This window comes from Poeciliopsis prolifica, unplaced genomic scaffold, assembly GCF_027474105.1.
Source record: "Poeciliopsis prolifica strain line A6 unplaced genomic scaffold, Auburn_PproV2 SCAFFOLD053, whole genome shotgun sequence".
Lineage (NCBI taxonomy): Eukaryota > Metazoa > Chordata > Actinopteri > Cyprinodontiformes > Poeciliidae > Poeciliopsis > Poeciliopsis prolifica.
Genome location: NW_026562428.1, coordinates 2,426,489 through 2,441,464, shown reverse-complemented (window position 1 = coordinate 2,441,464; position 14,976 = coordinate 2,426,489). Strand labels below are relative to the sequence as shown.

Below are 14,976 nucleotides of genomic sequence, written 5' to 3'. Positions count from 1 at the left end.
TCACGTTATTTCAGCATATATAATTTGTTTAATTGTTGAAACAACAAATGAGAAAAAAAAACCCTGAAGACTATAGCATGGAGATTTGTTTTAAAGCACTATAAATTCACTCAAGTGTTGATCTTCAGTCAATCATATTCACTGCGACTTTTTTCTTGTCGTTTAAAAGTTCAGCATATTTGACGGCATTTAAAAAGCAGGGGGAAGAAAAACAACAACAAAAAACACCAACTCCACAGCAACCTTTTTGTTTCTCTTTTTTTTTTTTACAAACATAAGCATGAAGTACAATCAGTTTTCATGCGCAACTTCAGCTCGAGTTAATCGTTTTAGACACAGGCAACCGTTGGATTGACACAAATAAATCAACTTTTCTTTTGTTTTTCTACAAAACCACGTAATTTCATCTCGCCATGTGGTGTTTTCTTCACCCCTCGAATCGTGATAAATTTTATTTTATGAAAGAATCCTCTCTTAAGTCAAGTTTCCCACACTGGAAGAGCTGACAAGATGCACGAGAAAGAATGAGAAAAGTCGATATTAACGGGTGGAGCAGAAACCCCATCCCTGACTGACAACGACACTCTGTGATTTATGTCGATTTTTTTTCCATTTAGGAGTTACAAACTTCCTAAATTCATAATTTTATACTCAATGGCATTTCAGATGACGAGGTTTGTTGAGGGGTTTTGACTTTTGCGGCGCTAAGGGTTTGATACTGTTCAGGTATGCGTGGGATCAAGGCTCAGATTGTCTAGAAGGACAAAAATAAAAACAATACACAAGTTAAACCTCCATACATTTTCACAAAATCACTTCTGTCTGGGGTCCAAAAGTCTTCCATTTAAAATAAAAGTCACTTTTTTTTTCTAGTTTGATTAAGAGTCACAGTCAAAGCAGTTCAGATTTATATATCTATAATTTCTCATTTATGAAATTGGTTTTAGCATTGATTAATTTCCTTTCCATTTCTAACATCCGAACTTTTGTCTTGCAGCCTGTTAATGTACAAACCTACTGTTTCCACCAGAGGGCGCAACAGTTTTGAGTTGACGGCGACAGCACTTGTAAACCGTGACACGTGGAAGCACTTCCAAATCCGTTTGCTTTTTCTGTTTTTGTTTAGCTTTTTTAAAAATATGTCTGCATCTTCTTTGTAAGTGATGTAGGTTCTGTCCGATCGCAGCACGACACCAAACTCCCTCTTCCCTTCGACACAACCAACAGTTGGCGATTTAATGTTTCCCCGCTCCACCTGGATCGAAATGGAAGGAAGCGGCTCGTCGCCTACACCTGCTCAGAGGCGAACGGTCGGAACGGACGAGGCGATGCTCGTCCACGTGACACCAGCTGAAGGACTTGCTTCCTGAGGAACGCGCCGTCGTCCTATGTCACCTTCTCGTGTTGGATCTGGTAGTAGCAGGCCTGCGGGATGGAGAGACGTGAGTGCGTGACCCGAATATGGATGCGAAGCTGAGAGCGCGTGGCCGTGCGTCACCTTCAGGGTGGTGAACATGATTCCGTGTTCGCCGTGCTGAACGCACGGATCCATCAGGTCTTCGATCAGGCTGACCTCTGAGCCCAGATTTCGGATTCTAAGGGGAAAACATGCAATGGTTTTAGTAAAAGGATAAAAACAGAGGATCACAGACATAGTGGTAAACTGCAGACCATCAATGGACTAAATCAGCTGCCTAAAGACAGTTTAAGGAGCAAGACTCAAGTAAATGGATAAATGGAGGAAATAGATGGACAGGTAAACGGTTGGTTGAATGTCTGGATGGTTGATCTCTCATAATCTCAAATTGAGTCGCTCGCACTGCTTTCTGTAACAACTGTTCTGCTTCCTCTGAGCCGGTCGGCGCCGTACCGGGCTCGCAGCACCACATACAGGAACACGGGAAACAGGTCGTCCATGGACCACAGGAAGTCCTGCTTCAGCAGAGACTGCACTTCCTGTGTGATCTCCTCGAAGGTGAGCTGGATCACCTGCAGCTTGTCCGACGGGGTGAATGTTGTGCTGCAAACACACAGGGAACAGGAAGCCTGTCTGCTCTGTGCTCATGTTAAGAGTTACCACAACAGTAGAGTTGACTTTTACCTGATCTGCTGTAGCGTTTCTACCGCCGAGGCAAAGCAGGCGTCTTTACTGCTTGAGATAACCTGCAGAACATCATCGTCAAAAGAGTCTTTAAAATGTAGACAGTTCAATTTGTTTCATAAGTTAAATAAATGATACCGGCAGCTTCTCTCCTGGAGCAGGCAAAGAGTTTGGGATTGAAACAGGCCAAAACTTTCTGCAACAGGAGAAGAAAACCTAATCAGGACACCAGGCCAGATTTCTCTCCCATGCGGTTATTAGTATTCAGATAGAGTGTGTTTTTACTGCTGGACGCCCAGGAAGGCAAGCAGGGCGAGGTCGGGCTGCTTGTTGAGGCGCAGGACACACTCCCAGTACATGTCGTCCTCTTTCTCCTTCTCCAGAGCGTAGAGAGTGAAGAGCGGAGGGTAGAGGCGAGGCAGCAGGACAGGCAGCAGCAGAGCCGAGCTACTCACCACGCGGCTGTAAACGACAGAATAAATCAAATTCAATAAACAAACGCGGTCGTCCTGATCCATTCCAGCGGTGAAAGCAGCAGCTCGGTTCGTACCCTGGTTTGGGCGACTCCGACCGGGTGTCAGCCGGCGTCTCCTGGTTTTCCTCTGGAAGGTTTGCGGTGGGTTCGGGTATTAGACCGCCCTCTTCTGGCAGGTCGGGGAAGAGAAATCTGCAGCGAATTTGACACAAAAAAGCCGGAAGATGAAGCGCACAGAGCAGCCGGGTTGTTTCTGCTCTGAGACGCTCCTGCTTGTACCTGACGATCTGGAAGATGCGGCAGAGGTAAGACTTGATCTCGTTGACCGCCTGAGGCAGCAGGCGACGGTTCGCGCCCACGCCAACGTAGGTCATCCTGTAAACGGTCACCAGGGTTTCCACCAGCCGGCCCAGAGGGTGGAGGGTGGTGTCACAAGCCTGAAACAGCAGAAGATGGCGCTGATGTTCAGCCGTTTGCTTGTTTGACAACCTGAAGCTAAATTCCCTTAGAGATGCCAAACTAACCATCATCTACATTTATATTTCTACAGAATGACGCCGGTCAGAAAATAAGTTCTTAGACATCTTACTTGTAAAAAAGTCAAAGCCATTCCTTTAGTTAGAAATAAGACAGGAATCATAAACAACTGTACAATATGAATGTCTTGGGTATGAAATATATTACTATAACCAAAAGAACCCAGGCAAAAAAAGAAAAAAACGGAGACTGCTAATACATCCTTGAGGGACACCACGATGGACAGCAGCTAGTCAATACTCTCTTTCATGGTTACAATTTCATCATGCAATTTTATTGACAAAAAAAAAAAAAACTGATAACCCATCAATGCTCATTCAGATATATATACCTTAGTGTAAAAAAATTTAATAAATGTATTTTGCAGTTTAAAAAGAAAGTCTGATGAACTCGCCTTGAGCAGGTACAGTCGGATGCTGTGATATCTCTCGATTGTGATAGGCCCTTCATGTTGGGGGATGACCTCCAGACCCTCCAGAGTCTTACTGTGACTCCGAGACAATACTTCTGGACTGAGAAGCAAAACCCAGGAATGCAACCTGGTAACTACTTTGATATACTTACTTGGTAACTAAGTCTTAAAAAAGGGGTCAACTCTCATTTTTTGGGTACCTGTCTTGTATCTGCTGCCTCCTGGAGGTCAGGGCCACGGCGATGTTCTCCCAGGCCTTCAAGTGCTCCCCTTGACCTGGTGCCTCGCAGCCCAGCTGATTCCAACACTCCTCGAACACCGCCTGCCACTTTTCCTCCGCCCTCACGCTCAGCCGACCCAGCTTCCTGAAACATTGCAGAAACCTTTTTAAACCACAGCAAGGCTCTTCATTTCAAGGATTTTCAAAACTACAAACGAGAGCTTACACGGCCCGGTTTCTGTCCTTTTCAGCGTCAAACAGGTTTGGCTTGAAGTAGGAGCCTGTCACTTTGAGGCCAGACCCCCACTCACCATTAAAGGAGCCCTCCAGGTAGTCACCATTTGGTATAGTAAGTATCCCCTAAGTCAGAAAGAGAGAGAGCGTTTTAATCTCTAAATAGGGCTCATCTGATCCCCAATGGTCGGCTTAGATCAGTTCACATTCAGACCACCTTTCCACTGAGGGTCCAATCATCAGAGAACTCCCCCTCGTAAGTCGTGTCGTCCTCAGACAGAAGGATTCCCGTACCCTGAAATATAAAAACCGCCCCGGATTTAACCCCGCTCTCACATCCGTTTGTTTTTAATAGCCTGTTTGCTAGAAATTCTCACCATCATCTTGTTGTCTTTGAAGGCGCCTTCGTAATACAGACCAAACTGGGTGACGACAACCCCCTTCCCCTGCCGCTGGTGGTCCTGCCACATTCCCATGTACTTCTCCCCTCTTCAAAGACAAAAGCACCATCTGAGCAGACAATCCTTTGTCAACACGCGTGGCAGAAACGATCTCGGGACGTTCCGAGCGTTACTTCGTGATGTCGTCAAAGACTCCGTAGCCCGTTTTCTTGTCTTGTAGCCACTGTCCGATGAAGACGCTGGGGGATGAGGTGTTGTGCTTTCCGCTGCGCAGCATCCCGTGACCCTGCCGCACGCCGTCCTGGAAGGAGCCGTCGTAAACCTCGCCGCTTGCGTACCTTCAGCCACACAGACGAGGCTTAGGCTCTTACAACATTGTGAAGAATGCAACTCGGAGCATAACTTGATTTCTAACTCGGTAAAGATTCAAGACAGAGAATTGCAGATTTACACAAGTTGGAAAAATCTTATAAAATAGACAGTGCTCAGGTAAAAAAAAAAAAAAAAAAAAAAACACAAAAAGAGTACTTGTTATCTTTATAAAAAGATTTACCGGTATGTTCCAAGGCCATGCATCTTCCCTTCTTTCCAGTAACCTTGATAAAGATCGTCTTTACTCAGCAGCTTATTGGGGCAAGCGAACTCCCCAAAGCTGCACGAGACACAAACAATGTTTAAAAAAATAAATCTTTCTGCACGTTGATTCCGATACATTTAGAGGTTACTTTCATTGCTCACCCATCCTCCAACCCGCTTTTGAACGAGCCGGTGTAAATCCTCCCATCTGGCCATTTTAGAATACCTCTGAAATTATAAAAAAGAAAGATAAATGACAGAAATCCTGCTTTGGCGAAAAAGCTTTCTTAGTATCAAATCGTGACCAACCTGCCGTGAGGCTTGCCAGCCAGCCAGCGACCCTCATAAGTCGCATCCTTCAGCCGTCCGTCTTTATAGAACGTGTACGATGCGGTCCTGGAGATCGGAGGGTCCGACTTCGACGCCGAGCCGCCGGCGTCTCGCCCCGCCCCGCTCAGAGCCTGATCCACGGCCTGGTTGATGGCGCGGAGCCACTTGGTCTTAAAAAAAATTAACAAATTTAAAAAGAAAAAGAAGCAGAAAATCACAAGTCCAGTAAAAGGAAAAGCCGTGTTGAGGGAGAGAGTTGTGTCCGATCGTAGGTTCACCTTCTCGGCGGAAGACGAGGCCAGCAGAGTTAGCGTCTCCTCAGGCGTGACCACCTTCAAACCGTGTCTGCACGGAAACCGATTCTGGAATCAGCGACGACCAGCCTAACTTTGTATCATCAAACATGATTCCTCAGTGATGGATACCCAACGACATTTCTGCCGACTTTGGCAGTTTGTAAAAGCTAACTGCAATAATCTTAATCTGTAAAATTGTGGTTCAAAACGAGGAAATCTGTATTTTAGAAGTAATTTATGTCCAATAACATTTTAGAGTTATGGGAATCGCGTCGCCTTTGACGCTTTTGGATTCGACGACTTACAGTCCAGAATCGTCCTCTGGTGTCGGCTCCACCCACAGCGTGGTCAAGGCGAAGATGTGATGGGTGGAGAACTGGACGGAGGAGGAGAAAGGATGAGTGGAAGAGCGACGATAACAGGACATAATCTCTGCTTATAAAATGTGTTTTCAATAAATGGGTTTGAGACAAACGTCTCTGTTTCCAGACTTAAAGTCTAAAAGAATCCAGATGTGCAACAGCTTCCATTACTACATTTTCTTAAAAGCTTTAAAATGATGTCGGTCTGTTTATTCCAAAATATTCTAGTTTTCAATTTTTTATCCAATGAAAAATTACTTGCTATAAATGGGAAAAAATTAAAGTTTATCCATGGAGAAAAATTAAAATCTGTCTAAAACGTCTGAATAATGAAGAAAAATATTAGCATTTTTGGGCTTTATGTTTCAGGCTTTGCTTGTATTTAACAAAAACAGGTAAATAAATGAAAAAAAAAACCCTCAGATTTAAAACAATCATGCAAAACACCTGATTTTGCATGCAGGTTCTAATGTCTACCGACGCACCGCTTCTCACATTCGTACGGCAAAAAGTCCTGCGAAGGTGTTGCAGAAATATAGGCCTGGCTTCCAGTTGCACGTTTTACATTTAAAAGCGAAGACGGCTGCACGTCCAGACAGGCCTCACACCATCAGGAGAATCACAGGACTCACGAAACCACTCAAAACAAGCATCAAGGAAGCGGGAGAAACGAATGAAACAGGAACCTGCTTCTGAGAAGGTAACAAAAACTGTTGGTGGTTTTATTTTTTCCATATTCCAAACCAACAGCGAGAACCAAGGCTTTGCCAGGAAATAAATACTTTCATCACCTTTTCTCGGACGTAGGTCAATTATCACAGATCGTAATGCGGCCGAAGAAATAAACAAGAGAATACAAGAAATGGGAAAAATGTTGGAGCCTTGGTTGTAGAGTTTATCTTCCCATGCAGCGTCCTGGAGGTGGAGAGCAGGCAGAGGGTGGAGGTCAGGATAGGGCTGAGTATCACTAAAAGGATCCAGACAGTAAACCACCCGGCTTTAGATATTTGTGTTTGGAAACCATAAATAGAGTTGGGATGGTAAAACGCACAAGTTTTACTTAACAATTTTTCTTAAAAGTGGCTTAAAAGTGACATACTTATCTTGAGCAGGTCAAGATAAGTATGTGGTCTATACAAAACATGTTCATTTAATCTCTTTTGAGCCCTTTTTGGACGTCTTATCGCTTTAAATCCAAGTAGGCTCTTTGAAAAGCACAAGCGGAGCCTCCTGCGCAACCAAGAAGCGCTTTCTGGATGGCAAGGCCAAAACAGAGCCGTTGTTCAGCACATACTGGGGCTAAACCAGCTGACCAAACATGCTGGAGTTGACCTTTCCCCTGCATCATAACCCACTTTCTTGACAACCTACTGTTAAATAAAGGGCAATAGAGGGAAAAAAAATATTTAAAAACATCTGGATGGTTTTGAATAAGCACTTGGGCTGTTTTTAGAGACACAAATAGGAGTAGAGAAAAGTGCAAAATGTGAAAATTGCATTAATTGGTTCCCTTAACGCTTTAAAACTTTATACATAAATAAAGCTGATGACACAAAGCCCAAAAATCCTAAAACAAAGACGAGAAGAAAAACAAAGAGGATGAAGAGGGGCCGGACAGGGGGAGATTTGGGGAGACCGAGATGAAATCGTCTCCTGGCTGGATACTTACAAGGTTTTTACAAGGCGCCACGCCCTGACAGCACAGAGGCAAGCACACACAGACTCTTGAGACACATCAGAGAGAGAAAAAGCAGAAGATGTGACGCAGCGAGAGCGGACGTGAGGGGCTGACCTGCGCGTGCACCAGGGAGTCGTTGAAGAGGATGAACCAGTTGACGGAAAAGCGGCCGGCGTTCTGCACCGTGAGAGACTTGTTGCTGCTCTCGTAGATGAGTCGGCGGTGAGGCTTCCTCAGGGAGTCCTGGTGAAAAACAGAGCTCACGTTCATCCTGCTGGACCGCCACCAGACGCCGAGGACGACCGGAACCAAAGGAGTACCGTCATTTTCCCCGGGAAGCTCTTCCAGAAGTGGAAGGTGTACTCGGCCTCTTTTCTTTTCCTCTTCAGCTGCAGAGTCAGAGCTTCGAACTTGGAGCAGCTGTCCTGCAGCTTCTGGTAGTCACTGGAGCTCTGAAACGACGACAGAAATATAATAAACATGTTGCCGCTGGCTTTAGGCGGAATAAACTGCAACTAACATTCAAATGGTTCAGGAAGTACAATTAATTCTAAATATACTGTAAAATAAATAAATATCACTGATAGAACAAAGCACAGAATTAGACTATATAGATTTGCTCTTATGGAACTGAGACATTGTCACGATTCCCAATCTGGAATTGTTTTCAGCATCAGGACCGATATCGATATCGGATCGGTGTTTCTCCATCATCAACTCTGCGTACCACTTCAAAGCAGGTGGCCAGTTTGAGCAGCAGCCGGCCGTATTCGTGCAAGTGTTGGGTTGGCAGGTAGAAGAGCGCCACCAAGAGGTCAGAGGTGGCGGTGTTCTCCTCGCTGCACTCCGACAGCCTCTGCAGTAGCTCGGGACTTTTGCCGAAGATGTCCCTTGATAACCCCCCCAAAAAGAATACAATAAATTAGCATTTAATATTATTATTTTGAAGTTAAGACTCATAGTAAACTCACAAGGACGGTTTTGTGAGAGCATGGAAACCTCCCATCACAAAGAAGTTCCCCACAGTGGAGCAGTAGCTTTAAGACAACAGAAGAAGAGTTGTTCATCAGAAAGCTGGAGTGTAGAATCAAAGGAACGACGGATTTCTGGACGCGTACTCATTGTAGACGTCCAGGAAGATGCTGGCGTGCTCCAGCACGAGGAGGCTGCTGACGTCGCGGCCGCGCCGCAGGTTGGCGGTGAGGCTGGCGGCGTGCTGCCCGGTCAGGTGGCTCAGCAGGCTGAATCTGCCCGCCAGCGTCTGCAGGAGCTCAGTGGCCGCCGGCCCCAACGCGGAGCTCAGAGACTCTGAAGACGAAGACGAATTAGTGAGGTATTTCACACCAATGACAGTTTAACTCGTTCTCACCGAGCTCCAGCAGGGGGCGCAAAACTTGGGATTTGACGTCGCACAGCTTGCAGTAGAACTTCCTCTCCGCGGACGCCAACTCGTGAAGACTGGAGATGAAGCCCATGACGTTCCTGTCGGAGAGCGCGACGCACCGCCGACCGCCGGCGACCACGCTGCTCACGAAGCCCAGCTGAAGAACGACCAACGCGCAAAATTTAAAACCAGATTCTGAATCAAAAGATCTCAAGAAGACTTAAAAAAAGAACTTTCGAATGAGTTGGCGACTAATCCTACGTTCATGCAGAACGGGAGCAGGACGGGCTGCTGGGTGTAGCCTCCCGGCCTCTCATCTTCCTCCTCCACCTCCTCTTCCTCTCCTCCAGCCTCCTTCACCTGCTGGCCGCTGTAGTAAATGATGGGCTGGATGCAGTCCCCGTCAGCAAGCAGGAGGGTGTGTCTCTCCCCAGCGCTGGCGTCCCAAACCCGGATCCCCTCGGACAGCTGGAAGAAAGAAGAAAAAAAGAAAGACTAAAAACACCAACATGACTTCTGGGATGAACTTCAGCGCTGGTTAGTTGACAGACTTTTGCGAGACGGGGGACGGTGCTGGGCGTGTCCATGTGTCCCAGTTGACCGGAGAGGTTACTGCCCCACGAGTACACCTGAAGAGGACACACACACTTTTTTTTTGTCTTTTCAAATATACTGTTAGCATTTCAAAATAAATGTCGTGAATGTAAAGACCTGAGACTGAGCCGTCAGAGCGACGGAGTGATGGGCGCCGGCTGAAACACGGATCACCTCCTTCTTGTTCAGGCTCTTGATGCAGAGCGGCTGCAGCCTGCAAACACACACCAAACACACACCGCAGCGTTTCCACACACCATTTTTTTTTTTTTACTTTTGAAAGTTTTTTTTTTTGAAAGATAATTTCTGAGATCAGTCTCAAACTTCTACTTCATAATCATGAAGCATCAACAAAAAACAGCTGCTAAAAATCGATGAAAAGACATATTGGTGTGTCCCACCTGTCCAGGTTGTCTCCATGTCCCAGCTCCCCGTGCTCGCCGTGGCCCCAGCTCCACACTTCGGTCTGCAGGGTGGGAAACACCTCCTGGTCTTCGGGGACGCCACCTCCCGTGGGGGTGAGGGCGAAGGCCCGCGTCCTGGAGCGCCCCATCTTCCTCAGCAGCCTCGGCGACACTGCGGAGACGAACAGCCGACTCGTAAAAAAAGGTTCGCCTTTGGAAAATTTAAGGAGGCTGTGACGATGGGAGGTCAAAGTGACTCAAAGACGGACAGACGAAAGCAATGGCCGCATTTAATCAGACGAAACATGCAGAATTAGTGAAGGTTAATAGAAACAAAGAGGCAACCAAAACAAAACTGACCCAAACTATTAATGGGGAAACCTGGAGTTCTTTGTGCACAAATAACGACCTTCTTACTGCAGGTCCTGCTAATTCAAATAATGAGAGAAATGTGGAAACTAAACGTTTCACTTCTCGTCGATATTCACGGCCTGCTGCAGGCCGACTCCAGGCCAGCGGCTGCCGCATGTCATCTACTGACCGGGAGATTTCAGAGGTTGACCTTTGGCCTCTCTGTGGTGCAGGTTGAAAACATGAACGGCTCGAGACAAACAGAAACTAACAGGACGACTGAAAAGAAGAGAAACCCCAGCCGACACAGAAGCAGATGAGGTAAGCTGCGTTTCCATTACAGATGTGAGCAAAATTTGGTTGATGTTCCGCTAACGTAGAAAAAAACGAAACAAAAACACACAATTCCACAATAAAATTAAAGCAACTCAAATCACATGTGAATACGTTTGTTGATATTTCTGTTAGTAGCATCATGTGGTTGATCATGTGACTCGCACAATTATTGAAAAACACCAAATTGGTCGTTTCCACTAATCTGTATCTATTTTCCTAATCCAATTTCATTATGGCTAATGGAAACGCAGCTACAGACGCTGCAGAGCGAACAGCATGCATCCTGCTGCACACGCGCTGGCTGTACTTACGCAGCGGGCCATAGGAGGAGGATAAGAGGTGAACGGCGTATCTACCCTGAGAGAGGAGTCCCGGCAGCGAGAGGCGACGCCGCAGACCGTCCGCCTCCTCCTCATGAATGTCCCCCGTGCTGGAGCTCTTCTTGGCCTGGACCGACTCTTCCCGGCGGACGCGCTCCGCCCCGCCGTCGGACGCCCCGCCGAGCGCCTCCAGCCGCGACGACGGCAAGTAGAAGTTCATCATCCTCTTCAGGGACAGGGCCTCGTAGGTGGAGGCGACGCGCTCGCCCACCGCCGAGGCGCAGGACACCACCAGGTGGTTGAGGGCAGACTGGCCGCGGCCCGACGACGGCGTCTGGTGGAGGGGCGGGGAGGGAAAACAAACACACATAAAACAAAAACAAAAAAAACCTGAGCACAAGCAGATTTCAGTAGAAATTCTACAAAAAAACAAAACAAATCTTTGAACAGTCACCGTGTCATTACAGTGTATGAGACAGATTATTTGTGAAAAGATCAATCTCCCCGTCTCCTCCCTGAGCTGCTATTGACATCGGAAGAAATGCACCAAAAACAACCAATCAGAGCCTGAGGGAGGGTCTTAGCACTGTCAATTGAACTCATGTTGTTGCTGCTAAAAGTGCTAATGCTGGAGAAACAATTTGGTCATTTATGGATGAAGAAATGCAACAAATGATTAAATACGAGATATTTTAATTGTACTTCACTCAACTAAAAGTTGCTAGATGAGTTTTTCTGTTCTGTGTCGGATCTGGACGCCCACCTGCAGCGTGTGCAGACCCCCGTTGGCCATCTTGGCTTCCGTCTGCGATGCGTCCGACAGCTTCCTCAGGTATTCCTTCACTTCCTTCTCGCCAGGATACGGGGAGCTCTTAGCGGAGGAGGTGGAAGCAGCAGCTTTAGAGGGAGGTGCGGGGTCCGAGTCAGAGGGTGGGAGCGTTGCGGTAGTTGTTCCTGCCTTCTGGAATTCCTCGGGGTCTGCGGTGGGGTCAGGAGTGGGAGTTGCTGCGGTTGAAGCGGAGCTGCTGTGGGAGGGCAGGATGGGTTCAGATGGGGATGCTTTCAAGGTTTGGGAAGGAGGGGGGTCCTCTCTGGCTTCCACTCCCATGGGGCAGTAATGGCCGTCAGAGATTATGACGTGGTCCTCCTTGTCCGTCATGGTGTACAGGAGCTGGTTACACTGGTTGCATTTGTCCACAGGGGGGCGCTGGATACCGTCAGGTCCCACACAGCGCACCAGAGCCAGGCTGTGCGAAGCGCCGCAAGCCACCTGCAGCACCCACCTGCCAGCCAGCTGCTCCACCTTCTGAGGCTTCCAGACGGGGAAGACGGCCGCGTTCAGGCCCAGCTGACACCCGCTGCCCCACGCCCACACCTCCCTCTGCGCCGACAGCGCCAGGCTGTGTTTCTCGCCACACGCCAGCTCCACGACGGGCACCGACTGAGCGCCGCCGGGTTCCAGCAGGGCCACGGGCGTCGGGTTGGGCACGCAGCTGAGGCCCGACAGGCCGCACTGGCCCGCCGCGTTGTCCCCCCACATGTGGACGCTGCCGTCCTCCGTCACCGCCCCGCTGTGGAAGCTCCCGGCTGCGACCGCGACCACCCGCTGCCCGCTGAGCGCGTTCTCCGGGGTCGGCTTAGTTGGCGGGGACGCCTGAGTCTGTTTCCATGGCATCTCCCCGAAAGTATACACCTGTCCTCCTATCAATTAAAAATCAGAAACAAAAAAACAGAGGAACCTTTTTTTTTTTAATAAGAAGCCGACTCCACAGAAAAAGGTTAAAGATTCAGGGTAGGTCTGGGAAATCAAATCTCAAGATTTTTTTCAAACCAAATCCAATTCTAATCAATTTTTCCACTCGCTTTCTTTTCTGATAAAACAAAAATCAAACGGCAGAAAATATTTTCACAAAGTGATTTTTTTAAAAGTCAGTTTTCCCTTGTGCGAGTTGTACGATGGAGTATTAGAACAGCAAACAGTATTTGTTTAATCATGAGAATAGAATCACAATATTAGCAAAATAAAGTTGGAATTTTACCAGAAAAAAAATTTCCCTTGAAACTTTTAGCTATTCTCCTAAAATTACAACTGCACTCTTGTACTTTTATGACCTAATTGTTGTCATTTAAAAAGAATAGAAAAACCTTAGTCTGACCCAAACACTTTGTGGTGGAGCTGACCTGAATTTAAAGTCCAAGTAAATAGAAGCTGTAAAACACAACAAGACAATTGACCTTGGGCATGCTGACATCACTCTGAACTATGGACACCAAAACGATGAAGAGATTGTTGGAGGAAAAAAAAAAGTTTTCAAAATTTGTTCAGTCGGTTTATCGCCCACTATTATCAGAGGTGATAAAAACCGATTTAACAAATCGATGAAGGCATTTCCCAAGGGAAGGACATTATTATTATCTTGTCCTGTCATATTACACATGCAGATACCACCAGATTTCCTCTATTACACATTATTAGCAACTGAAATGGCTTTCTTTTGTTTATCGGCAAGGGAGTCTCACCTTCCGCCAGCAGAACACCGTGCTGCGCTCCGAGGGCGACCTGCAGCACCGGCCGCGGGAGGAGCAGCCTCTCTGGGACCACACTGTAGGAATAGCCCCTCCAGGAGTGGAGGAGACCCCGCTCCCCTCCATCGTCATCTGCAGAGCTGGAGGAGAAAAAGCCCATTGATGTCAGTGCACAAAATAAAGAAAAGCAAGAGTGATTAAAAGAGGAATTGAAGATTGTGTGGGTGGCTGCAGCAGCAGCTTCTCCACCAGATTTTTGTGGGTTTAAAGCAGAAGTGAGCTCCATCCGTAGGCGATGTCACATGGTGATCACATCCATCCAGAAACAGCTGGGCAGGATTATATGAGCCCCAGTGCTGGGGGAGGTGGTGGGCTTTGAGTGGACCTACCTCTTCTCCTGGGCTTCCATCAGTGAGTGGGCTCTAGTCCTCCATCAGGACCTGGCTGCTGCTCTCAGCCCTGAGAAACAAACCAAGCAGTGTCAGTCATTTTGCAGGCTGTCAATCTGATTTGAACCAAACAGAAACCATACAACTGAGCCAACTGGTTTAGGTGGGAAAACGAAAGCACGCTGTCGCCCTTCGCCTCTTTTCTGAGACAAAATGCACCGTTTCATTAAAATACACCTACTCTATTATTTACAGCACAAACTGCGATGATAAACGTGACAATACAGCCTCTAGGTGTTTGCTAAGATTTGCTGTCTGACACCAGCTAACCTGGCAGCTAGCACCAAAAACAAACCCCAGCCTTAAAGGGAGACGAGATAAATAAAATAAAACAAAACTTCTTTCTCTTACCGGCCGGTTCTACTGACTTCTCTTCTGCTTGTTCCTTTAACCCAGTAGGTGAGTCCTCCGTTAGCTGAGCTGTTAGCAAAGAAACACCGCAGCTTGTCGTTTCACTGTTGACACTAGCGGTTAGCTGCAGAGATGCTCTACGTAACAGGAGGCGCTACTCGGCATTGAAATTGAGAGGAAGAAAACGAGAAGGCGCTTTCTTAAAGTGACAGTAAAACCGACGCCGGAGCAAGAATTTGGGACATTTAGAAATCCTTTAGTGTCCAACTTATACACAATTGTCTCCTGATGAATCACAGTGCCGTATAAATCCGGAGTGCCCAAAGTGCGGCCATTTGTAAACTGATCTAATGCAGACATTTTATCTAACATTTGAAGGGGGAGCATTTCAAACCCTAACTTATATATTATTAAATGGGGTGTTTGGTAATTCAAGTATTTTTATTTTATTAGCCGTGTGTTTTTGGCTGGGTTGCAGTTTGTTATGTCTTACTGATGGAGAGGTCTAATTTTGTCTAAACATCAGAGTGAGACCTCTTTACGTTTTCCCTGCTCTGTTAAACCGAAGCTCAGATGGATGGTGAGCAGATCCAAGAATTCTCTACTACACATATTTAGCAACTGAAATGGCTTTCTTTT

General features: G+C 46.9%; 1 protein-coding gene across 4 annotated transcripts; it reads right to left on the bottom strand.

Annotated features, from left to right (window-relative positions):
• Window positions 1-900: 900 nt before the first annotated feature.
• als2b (alsin Rho guanine nucleotide exchange factor ALS2 b) lies at window positions 901-14,463 on the bottom strand. 4 transcript variants are annotated; one of them, XM_055059201.1, is made up of 35 exons: window positions 14,338-14,463; window positions 13,927-13,996; window positions 13,532-13,677; window positions 11,775-12,712; window positions 11,003-11,345; window positions 10,002-10,176; window positions 9,718-9,814; window positions 9,558-9,635; window positions 9,268-9,474; window positions 8,992-9,163; window positions 8,741-8,930; window positions 8,594-8,659; window positions 8,350-8,512; window positions 7,943-8,074; window positions 7,737-7,865; window positions 7,614-7,637; window positions 5,888-5,958; window positions 5,565-5,631; window positions 5,266-5,456; window positions 5,119-5,184; window positions 4,934-5,032; window positions 4,554-4,718; window positions 4,357-4,468; window positions 4,197-4,274; window positions 3,972-4,105; window positions 3,726-3,890; window positions 3,508-3,625; window positions 2,856-3,013; window positions 2,652-2,768; window positions 2,387-2,563; window positions 2,240-2,297; window positions 2,102-2,163; window positions 1,871-2,020; window positions 1,499-1,595; window positions 901-1,425 (listed from the first exon to the last, which is right to left on the bottom strand). In XM_055059201.1, the coding sequence occupies exons 2-35, from the start codon at window positions 13,944-13,946 to the stop codon at window positions 1,387-1,389; spliced, it is 5,004 nt and encodes a 1,667-aa protein (XP_054915176.1). In that variant the 5' UTR covers window positions 13,947-13,996; window positions 14,338-14,463; the 3' UTR covers window positions 901-1,386. The 4 variants fall into 4 exon arrangements, with proteins under 4 accessions (XP_054915176.1, XP_054915178.1, XP_054915177.1 ...); XM_055059203.1 differs by having other exon boundaries at window positions 11,048-11,345; XM_055059202.1 differs by lacking the exon at window positions 7,614-7,637.
• Window positions 14,464-14,976: the final 513 nt, after the last annotated feature.